This window comes from Pygocentrus nattereri, chromosome 12, assembly GCF_015220715.1.
Source record: "Pygocentrus nattereri isolate fPygNat1 chromosome 12, fPygNat1.pri, whole genome shotgun sequence".
Lineage (NCBI taxonomy): Eukaryota > Metazoa > Chordata > Actinopteri > Characiformes > Serrasalmidae > Pygocentrus > Pygocentrus nattereri.
The window spans coordinates 16,082,185-16,097,635 of record NC_051222.1 but is presented as its reverse complement, the minus strand read 5'-3'; the positions used below and the strand labels follow the sequence as shown (position 1 = coordinate 16,097,635).

Sequence of the window (15,451 nt, the reverse complement as noted above, 5' to 3'; positions counted from 1 at the left end):
TGCAGTGCTGTTCTCTGGGTCCTTCTCAATCATTCACACTTCCCTAATTGCTCTGTGGATTTTTTTGGAATGCTAGAGTGGGTGTTGACTGTCTCCAAAGTGGTGAATTAATAAAATGCTTATGTACCCACTTTATTCTGCTTATGAGTGTGGGAGAGTATTTAGATTAGTCATTCAGAGTTGTCAAATATCAAGGCCAGTACTATTTGTAGATCGTGCTAAGCTGCAGTGTTTAATGCTGTCAGGCCACTGTTAGAACCGGAAAAGCACAGGATTGTTCTGCAGCTATATCAGATTGAGTCTGTTATTATAATATAGCTTTATATTGTAAACAGGACATTGGCATGCAGCTTACATACAGTCTGGCATGGAGTTTGATCAAGATTTTATTTGCAACATCCTGTGCAGAGTGACATGTAGTGAACATATAAGACATTAAGAGTATAAATGCACAAGATGCTCTGATAACCCACCAAATTGTGAGAGACGGCGTGTTTTCATGGACATATACTTTGTCATATAATTAAGAACATGCAAATGCGATTTTAATGAAGTAAAAATGTACAAATGTTTACTTTTAAAGGGGGATTTCACCATTATTTTTTAAATTTCTCAATAAGTAAATGGTTGAAGTGTAAACGGAGTCATCCATAGTGATTTAATGCAGTTCTTAAGAAGCCTAAGTATCAGAATTGTTCACAGTGGTGGTGATAGGAATCAGAGTTCTGAAGAGTTTAATGGTTCTAAAAGCTACACCACAAAAAGTTATTATATGAAATGGTTGTGAATATACTGCCTTTCAGATGACTTGGTTTTATGCTTATTCTGAGGTTTTGGTCTAATGCAATTTTTCAGTCCATTCATGGTGAAGCTGTACATACAGGGGGTTGTGAGGTAAAATAGTCCATCACCATCATTTTACCATCATCAGCATTACATAAAAAAAGAAGTCATTTTGGATAGTAAATAAAAAAGCTTTGTGTTTTGGACAATGAGACCCCTGGTACCTATCACCACCACTGTAAAGAAAATCTGATCAAGTTTCTCTACAATGAACCATTTCACATTACACAACTCTGAATGACTATTTACATCTCAATGATTGAATTATAGAGACACTAGTAAAATAGGTGGAATTTCCTTTTATAATATAGTAATGTACATCACTGTCTATGTGTTAAAAACATCTGTGTATTATTATGAGGGAAGGTTCTTTAATAGTGTAGGAGCCATTCATGCAGACGTACAGGTGGTTCCAAGAGTGGAACTGTACATACAATAAACATAGGAAATATTCTGAGCTTATATTGGTGATAAATGTGGTCATTATTCAAAATTTTTCATATTTCATGCACCTAAGCCACAATGCCCAGAAGGCACTGAATATTTTATGCTTTCCAATAAAATTAAATGAGTAGTAGTGCACAGCAGTGAACATATTTCATGATAAAACACAAGGAGGTCATATTTCATCTGACATTCAGCTACTAGGCTGTCTGTTTTCAGTGGGTGGTTCATTTTGAAAACTCAAGCTGGGTTCAAATGTAATACATCACTAGTTCATATCTTTGCATATAAACAAATGATATGATATTGATGAGCTCAAACTGTGCTGTTAAAAAAAAAGATGTGTCACTATGGTTGATTTGCATGTAAAAACATGGTGTCATGATTAAAGATGTGGCTTATGTAGATGGGGCAGTTTTGTGTACTGGGTCTAGAAATTTGTGTCATTATGACTACAACCAAAAGCCAAAGCTTAGAGGTAAAGACACCCTTATGCTGGAAGGCTCAGAAGACAAAAAAAACAATCTTGTGTGGCTGAAAAAGTACTTCAGAGGTAACATTAGATCAGTTACAAAATGAGGCTGTGTGATATGGATGAAATACTAGTATTGTGATTATATGGGCAGATTTTACTAGTGCAATATTCCTTTCCTCCAGTTTTAGCAAGACAATAATGTGACATATTAAAAGATAGGGTGCTCTATTTGGTCCAAAATGATTTACATATGTTTGAATATATGACTACATCGTTTCATCAAAACACCCATCTGGAAATGTTAATGTCAGGGTGCTCACAACACATCGTAAAGACATTGTGATTGGTTAGAAGGCTTATTTGCAAAGTGTAGCATTCAGCAATAACAATGTTACAAATGCCAGTGTCATCATAACCGTTAACAAATATATCGCTGCTGTCAGAACAACACCTCGTATCTCCGGTTGGTCGTTTTTCAGTTTTTGACCCAATTTGAAAATACCTGTTGTCCTTTACATTGTGTGTAAATTTCATGATGAACGGACCAAAAGTAATGGCCCAAATTGGCCTGGAGAAAAATCTGGTTCCATTGTCTTACATTAAAAGTAAAGTAGGTTTTTTCCTTCTCCTGTAAAGTTACCATTTTGGAGATGCGAGGCTTTGTTCCGACAGCAGCGATATGTACATCACTATTACAAACTGACATCCATGAACAGCTGAAGAATTTTTTTGTTGTTGTCCTTTCTGCAGGTCTGGAAGATCTCTGTTCAAGGCTCCAGCTGCCTTAGCCTCCTGATGGTGGGGGCAGGGCTTGTGTGGGGACAGATGTTTAGGCTCCACCCCATTCAGACAGTCTTCATTTCCAGCTGCTTGTCGCTGTCCAGCACTCCTCTGGTGTCGCGATTCCTCTCAGTTGGGAACAGGGGGGACAAGGACGGTAAGTGTTTACACCTTCTATAAAGAAGTGTTTTGAATCCGGGTTATATCTGAATAAACCAGATTCACTTCTCACTAAATTGTGTGCCCAGTACAAACTGATAAGATCAGATGTTACTTTCTTACATAAAAAGCACATCAACGTGTGTCAGTCCTGTTTACCTTTTTATCTTTTCCTATTACATTTTACACTCACATAACCTTATACATGTGCAGGAAACTCTTCCATTTACACTTGTGTTAAATGTGGGCAAGGTCTGCCTCTTGCCCCCTGCAAATGTGGTTTGAGTGTTTTGAACATGATCCGCTCACCAAAAATGTGTCTAGTCCTGAACGTCTACATTTCTGTGAAGTCTGGTTTCAAATGCAGTTTGCCACACCTGCTCCAGCCATTTAACTTCTTCAGAAATTCTTGACTGGCTGGATCAGATGCCTTTTTGTTACCTGAGGGGTGGGACAGCATGTTATATGCAGGTTGGAACTAAACTTGGCAAGAAAGAAGATCTCCAGGAGGAGGCTTTGGGACCACTGCTCGACAGAGAACACCCTGCACATTTTAATGCATGATTACTGATTATTGAATTTAACATATTGGGCAAAAAAACATGAAAGGTGACCAAAAATGCAAAAGTTATTTAACAAATTATGTTTTAAGTTTTATTTTTTAGAGTATGTTGAAATGAAAATGCCATATTTAAGTGTGGTCTGTGGATGTGTAAGCGTATTTTCACTTAGAAAAGTAGATCCAGTACTTTTCTGTGAGAACTACTGTTTCAAAAATCTTGATTCAAGCACTTAAGCATATAAAGTAGGCTATAATGTTCAAATTACTCCAGCACTGTTTTTGTGGTTTGCTGACGTATGTGTGTAGGTGAACTGGACTACAGCAGTGTTCTTTTGGGAATGCTGGTAATGCAGGATGTTCAGCTGGGTCTGTTTATCGCCATCATGCCAACCCTCATCCAAGTTGGGAATGGAGACGTGGACAGGTAAATATTACACAAACATACCAGCTTCATCTGCACACACATGCAAAGGGGATATTTTTGACCATAATTGTAACTTTTACTTTTTCTTTAAAAAAAAAAAAAAAAAGAAAAGTTACTGGTATCCCCTCTTTTGGTAGTACTAACTTTATCTACAAACCTCTGGCTTCTCCTGTAGGGGGGGGGGCATTTCAATGGGATTCAGATCTAGGCTACTCCTTCCTTTTGCACAACTTGCTTGTGATGGATTTGCTTGTATTTTTGGAATCACCTGTTAGAAGGTGCACTTCTTCAGCTTCAACTTCAGGACAGATGGCCTCAAGTTTGCCTCAGTCACTCTCTGGTATGTCAGTTCAATGACTGCAAGTCTAGGCCCTGAGGCAGCAAAGCAGCCCCAGATCATAACATTTCCACCACCGTGCTTTACAGTTAGTAAAGAGTTTCTTCTGATCAAAATTGGGTTTTAATCCAGCAACTGATTCGTTTTCTCATCTGTCTATTGCTTATTGTTCCAGAAGATATTCATTTTCACATGAATTAGTGTTGCCCTGCCTTTTCTTATTGATTCATGTACTTTGATGACAACAATGGCAAGATCTACCTGCAGATCTTGTGATTTGTATTTTGGGATTCTTAGAGACTTTTTTAAGCGTTTTATTCTCTGCTCTGGGGTTAAGTTAGCTGAGGCAGTCTGGCCTGGACAAATTGGCAGTGGTATTAAATATTCCCCAGTTATAGATGATCTTCTAGACAGTGAAATGATAGATGATCAATATTTTGGAAATCTCCTTAAACCTTAAGCATCTACAAACTTCTTCATGAAGGCATGAGAGAGTTATTTTGATGTAATCAAGATGATACTGTATACTTAAATAAAAAAGAGCAGATTAGATCAGATTTCTAAGATTGAAATAAAACAGAATGCTCCAAGGTATTTGTTAATTGTTTTCTAATTAAAAATACCTTATCGGGTGCACCTAATTTCAGTTTAATACATTTGAAGTAGTGATATGTGTGTGATAAGTGATGCATGTAAAGTGTACTGCTTACTGTTTCTGTGTCGGAAAATTGCATTTCTGTTTATTACAGTTATATAAAGAATGGCAAAAATGGCCAGGATGCACTGGCTGTCCAAAAGTTTCATTACACACTTCTTTACCCAAGAATAGCTCAGCCAGTTTGCACTGAAGTCCCTGTAGTGAACAATAAACCCTAGTATGTTATAAGCCTGGGAAACCAGCCATTAGGGGTGTACTTTGTGTACTGGTGCCGGTCCCAAGCCCAGATAAATGGTGAGGCTTGCGTCAGGAAGGGCATCCGGCGTAAAACTTGTGCCAAAACTATCATGCGGATCACAAATATGATTGCCATACCGGATCGGTCAAGGCCCAGGTTAACAACGACCGCCGTTGTCCGGTGCTGTTGACCAACATGGTGCCGGTGGAAATTGGACTACTGTAGGTCGAAGACCATCAAGGAGGAGAGGAGGAAGGTGGGTTAGAAGGCAGCGAGAGAGAAGGAAAGGCAGGAGTGTGGAGGTTAGAGTAGGGACTCTGAACATAGGGACAATGACTGGTAAAGGCAGAGAGCTTGCAGACATGATGGAGAGAAGGAAGGTAGATATTCTGTGTGTCCAGGAGAGCAGATGGTAAGGAAGCAAGGCCAGGAACATTGGAGGTGGATTCAAACTGTTCTATCATGGTGTAGAGAGGAAGAGAAATGGAGTAGGGATAATCCTAAAGGAGCAGCTTAGGAAAAGTGTTCTGGATGTAAAGAGAGTGTCAGACAGGATCATGAGCCTGAAGTTGGAGGTTGATGGTGTGATTTTGAATATGGTCAGTTCATATGCACCACAGGTTGGTTGTCAGTTAGAGGAGAAAGAGGAATTTTGGAGTAAGATGGATGAAGTGGTAGATGGTATCCCTAGAGAGGAGAGATTAGTGATTGGTGCAGACTTCAGTGGACATGTTGGTGAAGGGAACAGAGTGGATGAAGAGGTGCTGGGTACGTATGGTGTGAAAGACAGAAATGCGGAAGGTCAGATGGTCGTAGATTTTGCAAAGAGAATGGAAATGGCTGTGGTGAACACGTATTTTCAGAAGAGGGAAGAACACAGGGTGACATACAAGAGTGGAGGGAGGTGCACACAGGTGGATTATATCCTTAGCAGGAGATGCCACCTGAAGGAGATTGGAGATTGTAAAGTGGTACCAGGGGAAAGTGTAGCAAGGCAGCATAGGGTGGTTGTCTGTAGAATGAGATTAGAAACAAAGAAGAGGAAGAGAGTGAAGACAGAGCCAAAGATTAGATGGTGGAAGCTGAAGGAGGAGGATGGTTGCAGGCAGTTCAGGGAAAAAATGCAACAGGCCCTTGGGGGCAGTGAGGAGCTACCTGAGGACTGGGAAAATACAGCTAAGGTGGTGAGAGAAACTGGCAAGAATGTGTTGGGTGTTTCGTCTGGCAGAGGAAAGAAGACAAGGAAAGTTGGTGGTGGAATGAGGAAGTCCAGGAGAGTATTCAGAAGAAGAAGGCAGCTAAGAAAAAGTGGGATAACCAGAGAGATGAAGGAAGTAGGCAGGAGTACTGTGAGGCTAGTCGCATAGCAAAAAGAATGGTGGCAAAGGCTCAGGCCTATGATGAGCTGTATGAGAGGCTGGACAGTAAAGAAGGAGTAAAGGACTTGTATCGTTTGGCTAAACAGAGAGATAGAGCTGGAAAGGATGTACAGCAGGTTAGGCTGATAAAGGATAGAGAGAGAAATGTACTAGTGAGTGAACAGAGAGTGTTGAGTAGATGGAAGGAGTACTTTGAAGAACTAATGAATGAGGAAAACAGAGAGAGGAGGACAACGGGGAAGAGATAGTGGATCAGGAAGTGCAGAGAATTAGTAAGGTGGAAGTGAGGGCAGCTTTAAAAAGGATGAAGAATGGAAAGGCAGTTGGTCCAGGTGACATACCTGTGGAAGTATGGAGATGTTTAGGAGAGAAGGCAGTGGACTTTTTAACCAGGTTGTTGAACAAAATCCTGGAGAGTGAGAGGATGCCTGATGAGTGGAGAAGCAGTGTACTGGTACAGGTATAAAGTTGATGAGCCACACCATGAAGGTATGGGAAAGAGTTGTTGAAGCAAGGCTAAGGCGAGAGGTTCAGATCAGTGAGCAGCAGTTTGGTTTCATGCCCAGAAAGAGAACCACAGATGCAATTTTTGTGTTGAGAGTGTTGGTAGAGAAGTACAGAGAAGGTCAGAAGGAGCTACATTGTGTCTTTGTGGATCTAGAGAAGGCATATGATAGGGTGCCAAGAGAGGAACTGTGGTACTGTATGAGGAAGTCAGGTGTAGCTGAAAAGTGTGCAGGACATGTATGAGGATAGTGAGACAGTGGTGAGGTGTGCAGTTGGAGTGACAAATGGTTTCAAGGTGAAGGTAGGGTTACATCAGGGATCAGCTTTGAGCCCCTTCTTGTTTGCAATGGTGATGGAAAGGTTGACAGATGAGGTCAGGCAGGAGGCTCCATGGACCATGATGTTTGCAGATGACATTGAAATCTGTGGTGAGAGTAGAGAGCAGGTGGAAGAGAATCTGGAGAGGTGGAGGTTTGCACTGGAGAGGAGAGGAATGAAGGTCAGTAGAGACAAGACGGAATACATGTGTGTGAATGAAGGTAAAGATGCAAGGAGTAGAGGTCATAAAGGTGGATGACTTCAAATATCTTGGGTCAACCATCCAGAGCAATGGACAGTGTAGAAAAGAGGTGAAGAAGAGGGTGCAGGCAGGATGGAGTGGGTGGAGACGGGTGTCAGGGCTGATGTGTGACAGAAGGATAGCAGCAAGAGTGAAAGGGAAGGTTTACAAGACAGTAGTGCATCCTGCTATGGTGTACGGTTTGGAGACTGTGGCTCTGTCTAAAAGACAGGAGGCTGAGCTAGAGGTGGCGGAAATGAAGATGCTGAGATTTTCGTTGGGAGTGACAAGGATGGACAAGATTAGAAATGAGCAGATCAGAGGGCAGGTGAAGGTGGAGCAGTTTGGAGATAAAGCCAGAGAGGCCAGGTTGAGATGGTTTGGACATGTGTTGAGGAGGAATAGTGGATATATTGGTCAAAGAATGCTGGAGATGGAGCTGCCGGGCAGAAGGAGAAGAGGTAGACCTCAGAGAAGGTTTATGGATGTAGTGAAGGTGAACATGGAGATGGTTGGTGTAAAAGTAGAGGAGGCAGTGGATAGGCCAAGATGGAGGCAGATGATCCGCTGTGGCGACCCCTAAAGGGAGCAGCCGAAAGAAGAAGAAGAATATGTTAGAAACCTGGGATTATAAGGGATTAAATGCCACTTGTTAAATTTTATCGCCTTTTATCTAACATTGTTTAAATGACAACCGGATGTGTCCAAATATGTTGAAATGTGTTGTAACTACTCTTTGTACATAATCCAAACAGTGAGCTCTACTCAGAAGACACATGACCTAACATCGTTTTGTTAAATATGTCAGTGTATTATTTGTTTATTTGACTATTTGAATATTCCGATTGGTTGCCTTTCCCCATAGCTGCATCTGATTGGTTGCTCTCCTCTGTTGCAGTGCACTAATTGGAGGCTTGCGTGCTCTGGTGCTTCTGGCTCAGGTTTTAGTCTCCTTTGCTGTCGTGCTGCTGCTCTGCTGGCTCCTGAGGTCTCATCTGATTGGTCCATTCTACAGGAAGCTACATACCGAGAGCAAAGGAAACAAAGAGATACTTGTGCTGGGGACCACAGCATTTGTGTTCTTAATGCTGACAGTGAGTGTTGTTGTCATGTCCTTGCAACCAACTCAATGTTTTCACTAAGTCCTAGAGATGGCCAAAGTGGCTGAATTGATATGTGACACTGACTGAGCTGACTGAAAGTGATAGTTTGATAGATTGTCCCCTTACCTTAAATATACAAAATTTTGACATATTTGATGACTGAAGTTTGAACTGGAGCTATGTGTAGCTAGCAAGTAATCTAAGTCTGTACCTTACCTTTTAGCATCATGACACTCAATACATGCATACCCCAAACCACAATGAGTTGTGAGTTAGACTCAAAAAGACTTGCTTAAGTGGTTTCTAAAATCACAGATAAATTTAGGGTGGATGCTACTGGTTTTTGTTGTTGCTATACAACATACAGCTATGTGCCAAAAGACAATGACTGTGATTCTGAATACAGATGAAGAGAGTAATGTTGATTATCTCATATCAACAGTGCATTTCAAGGTCTTGGAATTAGATGGTAAGTGAACAGTTGGATCTTGTAGTCGACGTGTTGAATGCGAGAGAAATAGGCTGGCGAGGAGACCTGAGTGACTCTGACAAGGACCAAATTGTTATGGCTAGATGACTGAGTCAGAGTATCAAGTAACAGGACCGTAGAGCAATGAGGTTGCCTGGTTCGATGAGTCTCTTTTTTTTTTTTTTACCGCATCTTCATGTATGTGTCATTGACCTGTGGAAGTGATGGCACCAGGGTGCACTGTGGAAAGAAGACAAGGTGGTGGAATGATTTGTCCAGTTTATGATTGAAGATGATGTTATATAGTGTCAGAAACACACAAGCAAGTTTAATTGAGATTACTTAACAACTCAGCGTGGTTTGAAGTGAGTGTGTGATGATTTAGGCATGCTGTTTGAATGATGCCAGCCTGTGAGCTGTTAGCTTCTAGTACTTGTTAGCTACTTTAGCATTAGACTTTTTGCCTAACTAATATTCACATTTGTAAGGTTATCTTGTGATGCTTGAACATGACATAACATGCCCAAACTGTGCAGGTGACAGATTTCCTGCATGTTTCCATGGAACTCGGCTGTTTCCTTGCTGGAGCCCTCCTCTCCTCACAGGGTCACATGGTCACCGGAGAGATCATGAGCTGTGTTGAGCCAATTAGGGACTTCTTAGCTATTATCTTCTTTGCGTCTATTGGTGAGTAGGCTGATAGGCCGAATGGCTTTTCTGCTTCTTTCCGAGTGGATCTTTATCCCTGCTCTTCACCATGTCTTTTCCATGCTCTAACATCCCTCAGTTCAGTAGGCGATTTGGTCAATCAGATGTGTTATAGCAGAGAAAATCTAACGATCTGCATTACATGAGGTTGAGAACCACTGCATTTAATCACGTTACTTGCTGCGTCAACTTGAAGAAAACCTTGAGTGCACACTGCTTTTAAAGGCAATGTAAATCGCAAATCACAGTGCGTCTTCCTTTCGTGCTGTGGTGTATTTCTGAATGGAACTTGTTTTTGCTTGATGATGGGTGGAGAGTCGTGGGTGGGGATGTTAAACATGATATTATTGGCTACTATTATTTTTCCTTGTATGCTGGTGCACATTGATGTAATCAAAAATCAGAAGACGTTTTAGAAGTGGATGAAATTCATTACATTTGGATGGAACATAACAGATCAATTTATCGATTTATTTTCTTGTGTAATAAGAACTATCAAAGTAAAAATGACACATTTCAATTTTAAATTGGCTTTCAGGGCAGTAGAGATCATTTTAACATACGCAAAAGTGATTGGGTTTTTTGTATTATTTCTCACAGGGCTCCATGTGTTCCCAACGTTTGTCCTGTATGAGCTGACTATCCTTCTGGTTCTCACCTTATCACTGGTGATCATGAAGGTAATTGCTTGCAAATCGTATGCATGCGAACATTCAGGGGTAACTTAGCCAAATCACATGTTCTTTTGATTTACGAAAATAATTGATACGTCTTATTCGAATTACATTTTAATGCACAGTTACTATTTATTTGCTGAATTTAACATGTCAGATAAAAAACTAAAATCTAAATGTGGCCTGTGCAAAATTTATTGCACATATAATGCTTGTTTTATTTTGTTCCTCACTCACAGAAATTGTGCACAAAAATGTGCAGACAGATGCCATATTTAACCGTATTTAACTTATTATCCCATTTGAAAGGGGTATTCAATCTTTTTCATGTGACTGTAGATATTATTTAATAATAATAATTCAGCTGCTCACTCACACTTTATCCTCCATCTCTTCAAAGACGAGTTCCAAACAGTTTTTCTTCTCTCTGCTGTCATTCCACATTCTCCCTCTAAGTTTGTTATGGCAGTGCTGGTGCTGTCTGCCATCCTTCCCCTCGGCTCCCGCCACATCCGCTGGCTGGTATCGGCTGGATTGGCGCAAGTCAGCGAGTTCTCCTTTGTCCTGGGCAGCCGCGCCCGCCGGGCTGGCATCATCTCCAGAGAGGTGAGCTCTGTGATCTTAAATCACGTTTCTAAATTTCAACATGATAATTAAGTAGTTAAACTTAAAAAAAGAGAATTTGGTTTTCCATGATATAGAGATTTTAAGTCATCTGGAATAGTCTTGCTTGTATGTTTTTGGACACTATAACATAATTTTATATATTTAAAAAAATCTTAATTTTATCTGTAAGTCTACATGACATTACTTAACAATTCAACATGGTTTTAAGCAAGTATAAGATGAAGTAGGCATGCAGGTTGCTAATATGCTTCAATTATTAGGCTGCGTTAGCCTTGTAGCTCCAGTGCTAAACATGGGAAGCAAGTTTTGGACAGCAAACGTACCATTTTAGGTAAGGGGAAAACCTGATATTTTGCATTACATTAAAGGAATAGCTTGGTGAAAAAAATGTAATTAAAGTGATTTATCACAGATAAGTTGACTAGTCAAGACATGTTTAATATCTGACTTGTGCTTGTATTAATGTACAGTGGGAAACACTATGCTATGCTAACATTGCTAACGTTGCTACTGTTGCAAACAAACACTGGACTTTCTGGACTGTCACCAGACTCATCTTCATGAATATATGCCCAAAATCATCTCTGAACCTGCTAAAAACACATTCATATCCACTTTGGTTTCACCCCCCCATCGATGTGGTTTAGAACACGCCATGTCATACTTTAGTCTATAAAAACAAAAATAAGTGTCTCTGCATCTGTGAATAGTGGGGCAGCCAGCAACTTGTACCACAATACGCAGTGAGCTTCTCTGGCAAGGTAACTTGGCAGAAAAGCTAAGCTAGTGCACTTGGAGAATCAAAACAGTGTCCGATTACGACTTTGACAACCACACTTTCAGCACAAATGAGCTTCAGCCATATATGTTTGAACTTGAGTAAACACATAAAGAAATGCTTCAGCTGGATGTTGAACCCACCAGTGACTTGCTGGGCATACCCGCGACTCCTTGTAAGACAGAAATTCGGTTTATTTGTGGCAAGTGCCAGGTGATGCCAACCGAGGTGGAATGTCTCTGCGTGTGGAGTGGAACCTATGGATTCAAGCACTTGAACAATTCGGCTCAGAACCTGATTAAAGAATGTTTATTCATTTCTGCTGTCAAACTGTGTGAAGCCTTGTGAGGCCTGTTAGCTGCATATGACATGACTGTAGGAAAGTTGGCTGAAAACGAATAGTGAAGATGGAGAAAAAGTCAAAATTGGCTGCTACTGCTACTTGGAACAGCTGCAGGTATCCCATTGGCGACCTTTCTTGTAATCGTCATGTGAAGAATCACTGTATACCAAGATTTTAGCAAAGCACTTTTGTCACTTGTACTAGTTTGAGGTTCCTTGCCGGCAGCACAGTTTGCATGTTTGCATGCTTGATCTTTCATTCAAAAGATTAGCAAAATCAAACCTCTTTGAGGTACAATGATTGAGAAAAATGATTAGTTGTTTGTGCAGGTTCCCTTTGCAAAAATAACAACTCTGAGTCTCGCCCTCAATGTTTCAAGAAACGGGAGAACACATGGGAAGGGATCTGCGACCATTCCTTCACACAGAACCTCTCTAGACCTTTCAGATTCTGAGGTTCACACTGTGGACTTTCCTCTTCATCTCATCCCACAGATTTTCTGTGGGGGTTAGGTCAGGTGACAGGGTGTCCATGGCAAAGCCATAATTCTATGATCAGTGAACCATTTCTGTGTTGATTCACAGCTGCAAGATCCAAACTATGGCCCAGTTTAATCCTCTTGACTGAAGAGGTCAGGTATTGATTTTATTTCTGCTGGTACTTGATGGAGTCTGTGATACCACGTATATGAGCAAATTGTCCAGGGCCCCACAGTATCACAGAACCACCACCACGCATCACAGTGGGGATGGGGTACTTTTCTGCTTGGCTACATTTGTGTGTACGCCAAACTCACCTCTGGTGTTTATTGCCTTATCTTATCTGACTGTAGAACACAGTCACACTGAAAGTTCCTGTAATGTTTGGCAAACTGCTTGAGTTTGCTGGCCCATGACAGCAGAAACTTTCTTCTGGCATACATCAATATTGTTTCTGCTGGTCTGTCTCATAACTATGTCTGACTGAGGGAATTTGGCCTGTTTCATCTCATGATTTATGATCTCATACATATTTGTGAATCTAGTGAATCAGGAGGTGAGGGCTGACCATTTAAGTGTTTCTAAATGCATTAAAGCATACTATATGAATAGAATGGGAATATACTTTGCTTAAATTTCATTCTCAAGAATTTATAGGGGGCAATAATTGTGACAGATCTGATTTCAATTAATTTTTTTTTATTTTCAATATTTGTACACTGTCTATCTGCCTATTTTTTTTAAAATGAGGCTCAAAACAAGTCAGCCAGTCAGAACAGATCTCATCTACATATATCCGTCTTAAAGACACAGTAACAAAAACAGCCTGTTTAATTCTAGTGTTGTGTTTGTTTGTGGTAGATGGACAACTGCAAAACAGCTAGTCTACTGTTTTTACTGATGCAGCAACAAAAAAATTCAGCCGTATCGTGTATCATGCAAACTTGAAATTGAAGTGTTGTGATATAAAATTTTCGCGCAGCTATACTTTTAGGATAAAATGGTGGTTAACACGGGCTGTAACATAAGTAATGTTGTCATCATAGCAAAGTTTACAAGGCTTCACCGAGTCCAGTGACCTCAAGATTGTTAATTTACACTCTTGAGACAAGACTCAAGTACTACAACACTAGTTACTGTGTTCTTAGTCTCAGCCTCAGATGCTCCATTCACAGGACCACAGAGCCACTAGGCCTCTTCAAATAATTTAGAAGTGAATAAATAGATGTCCTTACATGTTTTCTGATTCATGCCACTTTGTTCCCTGTTGTGGTAGTTCTTTTTTAAAAATCTTTGCACGTCTCACTGTGGTTGGTTATTTTGCATGTCTCTCAGATGCACCTTTCCTGTCCAAGTAGGGCATGATGAGTGACAATACACCAGTCTCTCTGACAATAAGTAGAAGTCTGTCTTGTAAAACTGTTGTGCTCTGGCCTTTAGTGAGTGTAGTTTAATCGTTATTATTAAAAAAAAAATTAAAAAAAGTTTAACTAAACATTTCTGTAATCTAATGATAACCTTATGATATTGTATGATATACAGTTATCTAAAACTGGACAAAGGTACACTGCATGGATGAAATTTAATGGTGATTTCTGTGTGTCTTTCCTCTTCAGGTTTATCTGTTGGTTCTCAGTGTCACCACATTAAGTCTGCTGCTGGCGCCGGTATTATGGAGAGCTGCCACTCTCAGATACGTTCCTCGGATTGACAGAAAAACGTCCACCTGACCCACGCTGGATACGAAGGAGATCACTCTCTTCTCAGCGGTGAAACGGCACACTACAAAAAGGGCTGAAAGCGAGGAGGCCTTTTGTTTTTGACGCACAGAAAGCGATTGCACAAAATGTAGTGCTGCTCCTCTGGAATAAAGCTACTCTGATGGTGACCACAGTGACCATAGAGTTTCAAACAGTGCGCAGAGGAAAGGGAGGATTTTTTTTTTTACACAATGCTTCTTTATGAATCATTGCCAATACTGTACAAAGATCTCTATTTATTCCTGTAGATTTACAGCCTGTTCTGCTCATATGAGGAAGCACCTAAACGTGCCTTGAAATCAGCTGATGTCAACAGATTTACCAAATAACCGGGCAGAAATCATGCAAAGTGTGTACATTAACATCAGTGATGAATTACATACCTGTTGGCCTAGTTTGTCCAGCCTTTGTAATCTTTGTTTTTTTTTCCCATGTGTAGGTGTTTGCATATTCTTGAAGACTGTTATAAAGATCAGCTTAACTGGAAAAAGTTAACTTAAAAGAGTTTGGTGGTAACTGCAACTGCATTCCAATCATTTCATGGTGATTAGAGTTTTTTTTACACATTTAGCTGTGGCAATATTTTATTTTTATTGCTGTCAAATAAATTATTTTTGGAAATCTGAAGTTATTTAATGTATGTGGCTGGTAATAATCTGGCTAATGCTTTCCAGAGTAAGGAACTCATGTTGATGTTGATTTATGAAAACAGCCCACAGCATTGTGTTGTCTTTGAGAGCCAGAAATGGGTGAAGCAGTTAAATAATTGTTGGGAGATACAATATGGTGTCTTATCATATTAAACGAAATCAATGAAACTGCAGAGTGTTGTGTTCTTTGGCTACAAAACTAATATCCATGCTAAGGTGGAAAGTATGTGTGGGTCAATAGACGATGGTTGTGGTAATGTATAGCATATTGTGGATATTGTTCTTTGAACACTGGGCAACTGCATGTTTCCATAATGCAATGAGAGAATTATTAAACTTATTTTCATAGTGATGTTATATTTTGCCAATTGTCCACTTAGGGAACAAAGTTCTTTAGCTTTGGGAGTGCATTTTCTTTCACTTAAGACGTTTGGCTTTTACTCTCTACGTTTGAAAATGAAAAATCTCGGATTTGTGACACTAAACAACAAACTT

The 15,451-nt window shown here is 40.2% G+C and overlaps 1 protein-coding gene across 1 annotated transcript in view; it reads left to right on the top strand.

Annotated features, from left to right (window-relative positions):
- The window catches only part of tmco3 (transmembrane and coiled-coil domains 3), a 30,251-nt gene extending 15,122 nt beyond the window's left edge, over positions 1-15,129 (top strand). The window contains exons 7-13 of the mRNA XM_017701849.2: positions 2,513-2,699; positions 3,570-3,687; positions 8,264-8,459; positions 9,474-9,624; positions 10,246-10,325; positions 10,776-10,925; positions 14,163-15,129. Coding sequence (XP_017557338.1) covers positions 2,513-2,699; positions 3,570-3,687; positions 8,264-8,459; positions 9,474-9,624; positions 10,246-10,325; positions 10,776-10,925; positions 14,163-14,276 — 996 coding nt within the window. The 3' untranslated portion in view covers positions 14,277-15,129. The remainder of the gene's footprint in view (positions 1-2,512; positions 2,700-3,569; positions 3,688-8,263; positions 8,460-9,473; positions 9,625-10,245; positions 10,326-10,775; positions 10,926-14,162) is intronic.
- The last annotated feature ends 322 nt before the right edge of the window (positions 15,130-15,451 follow it).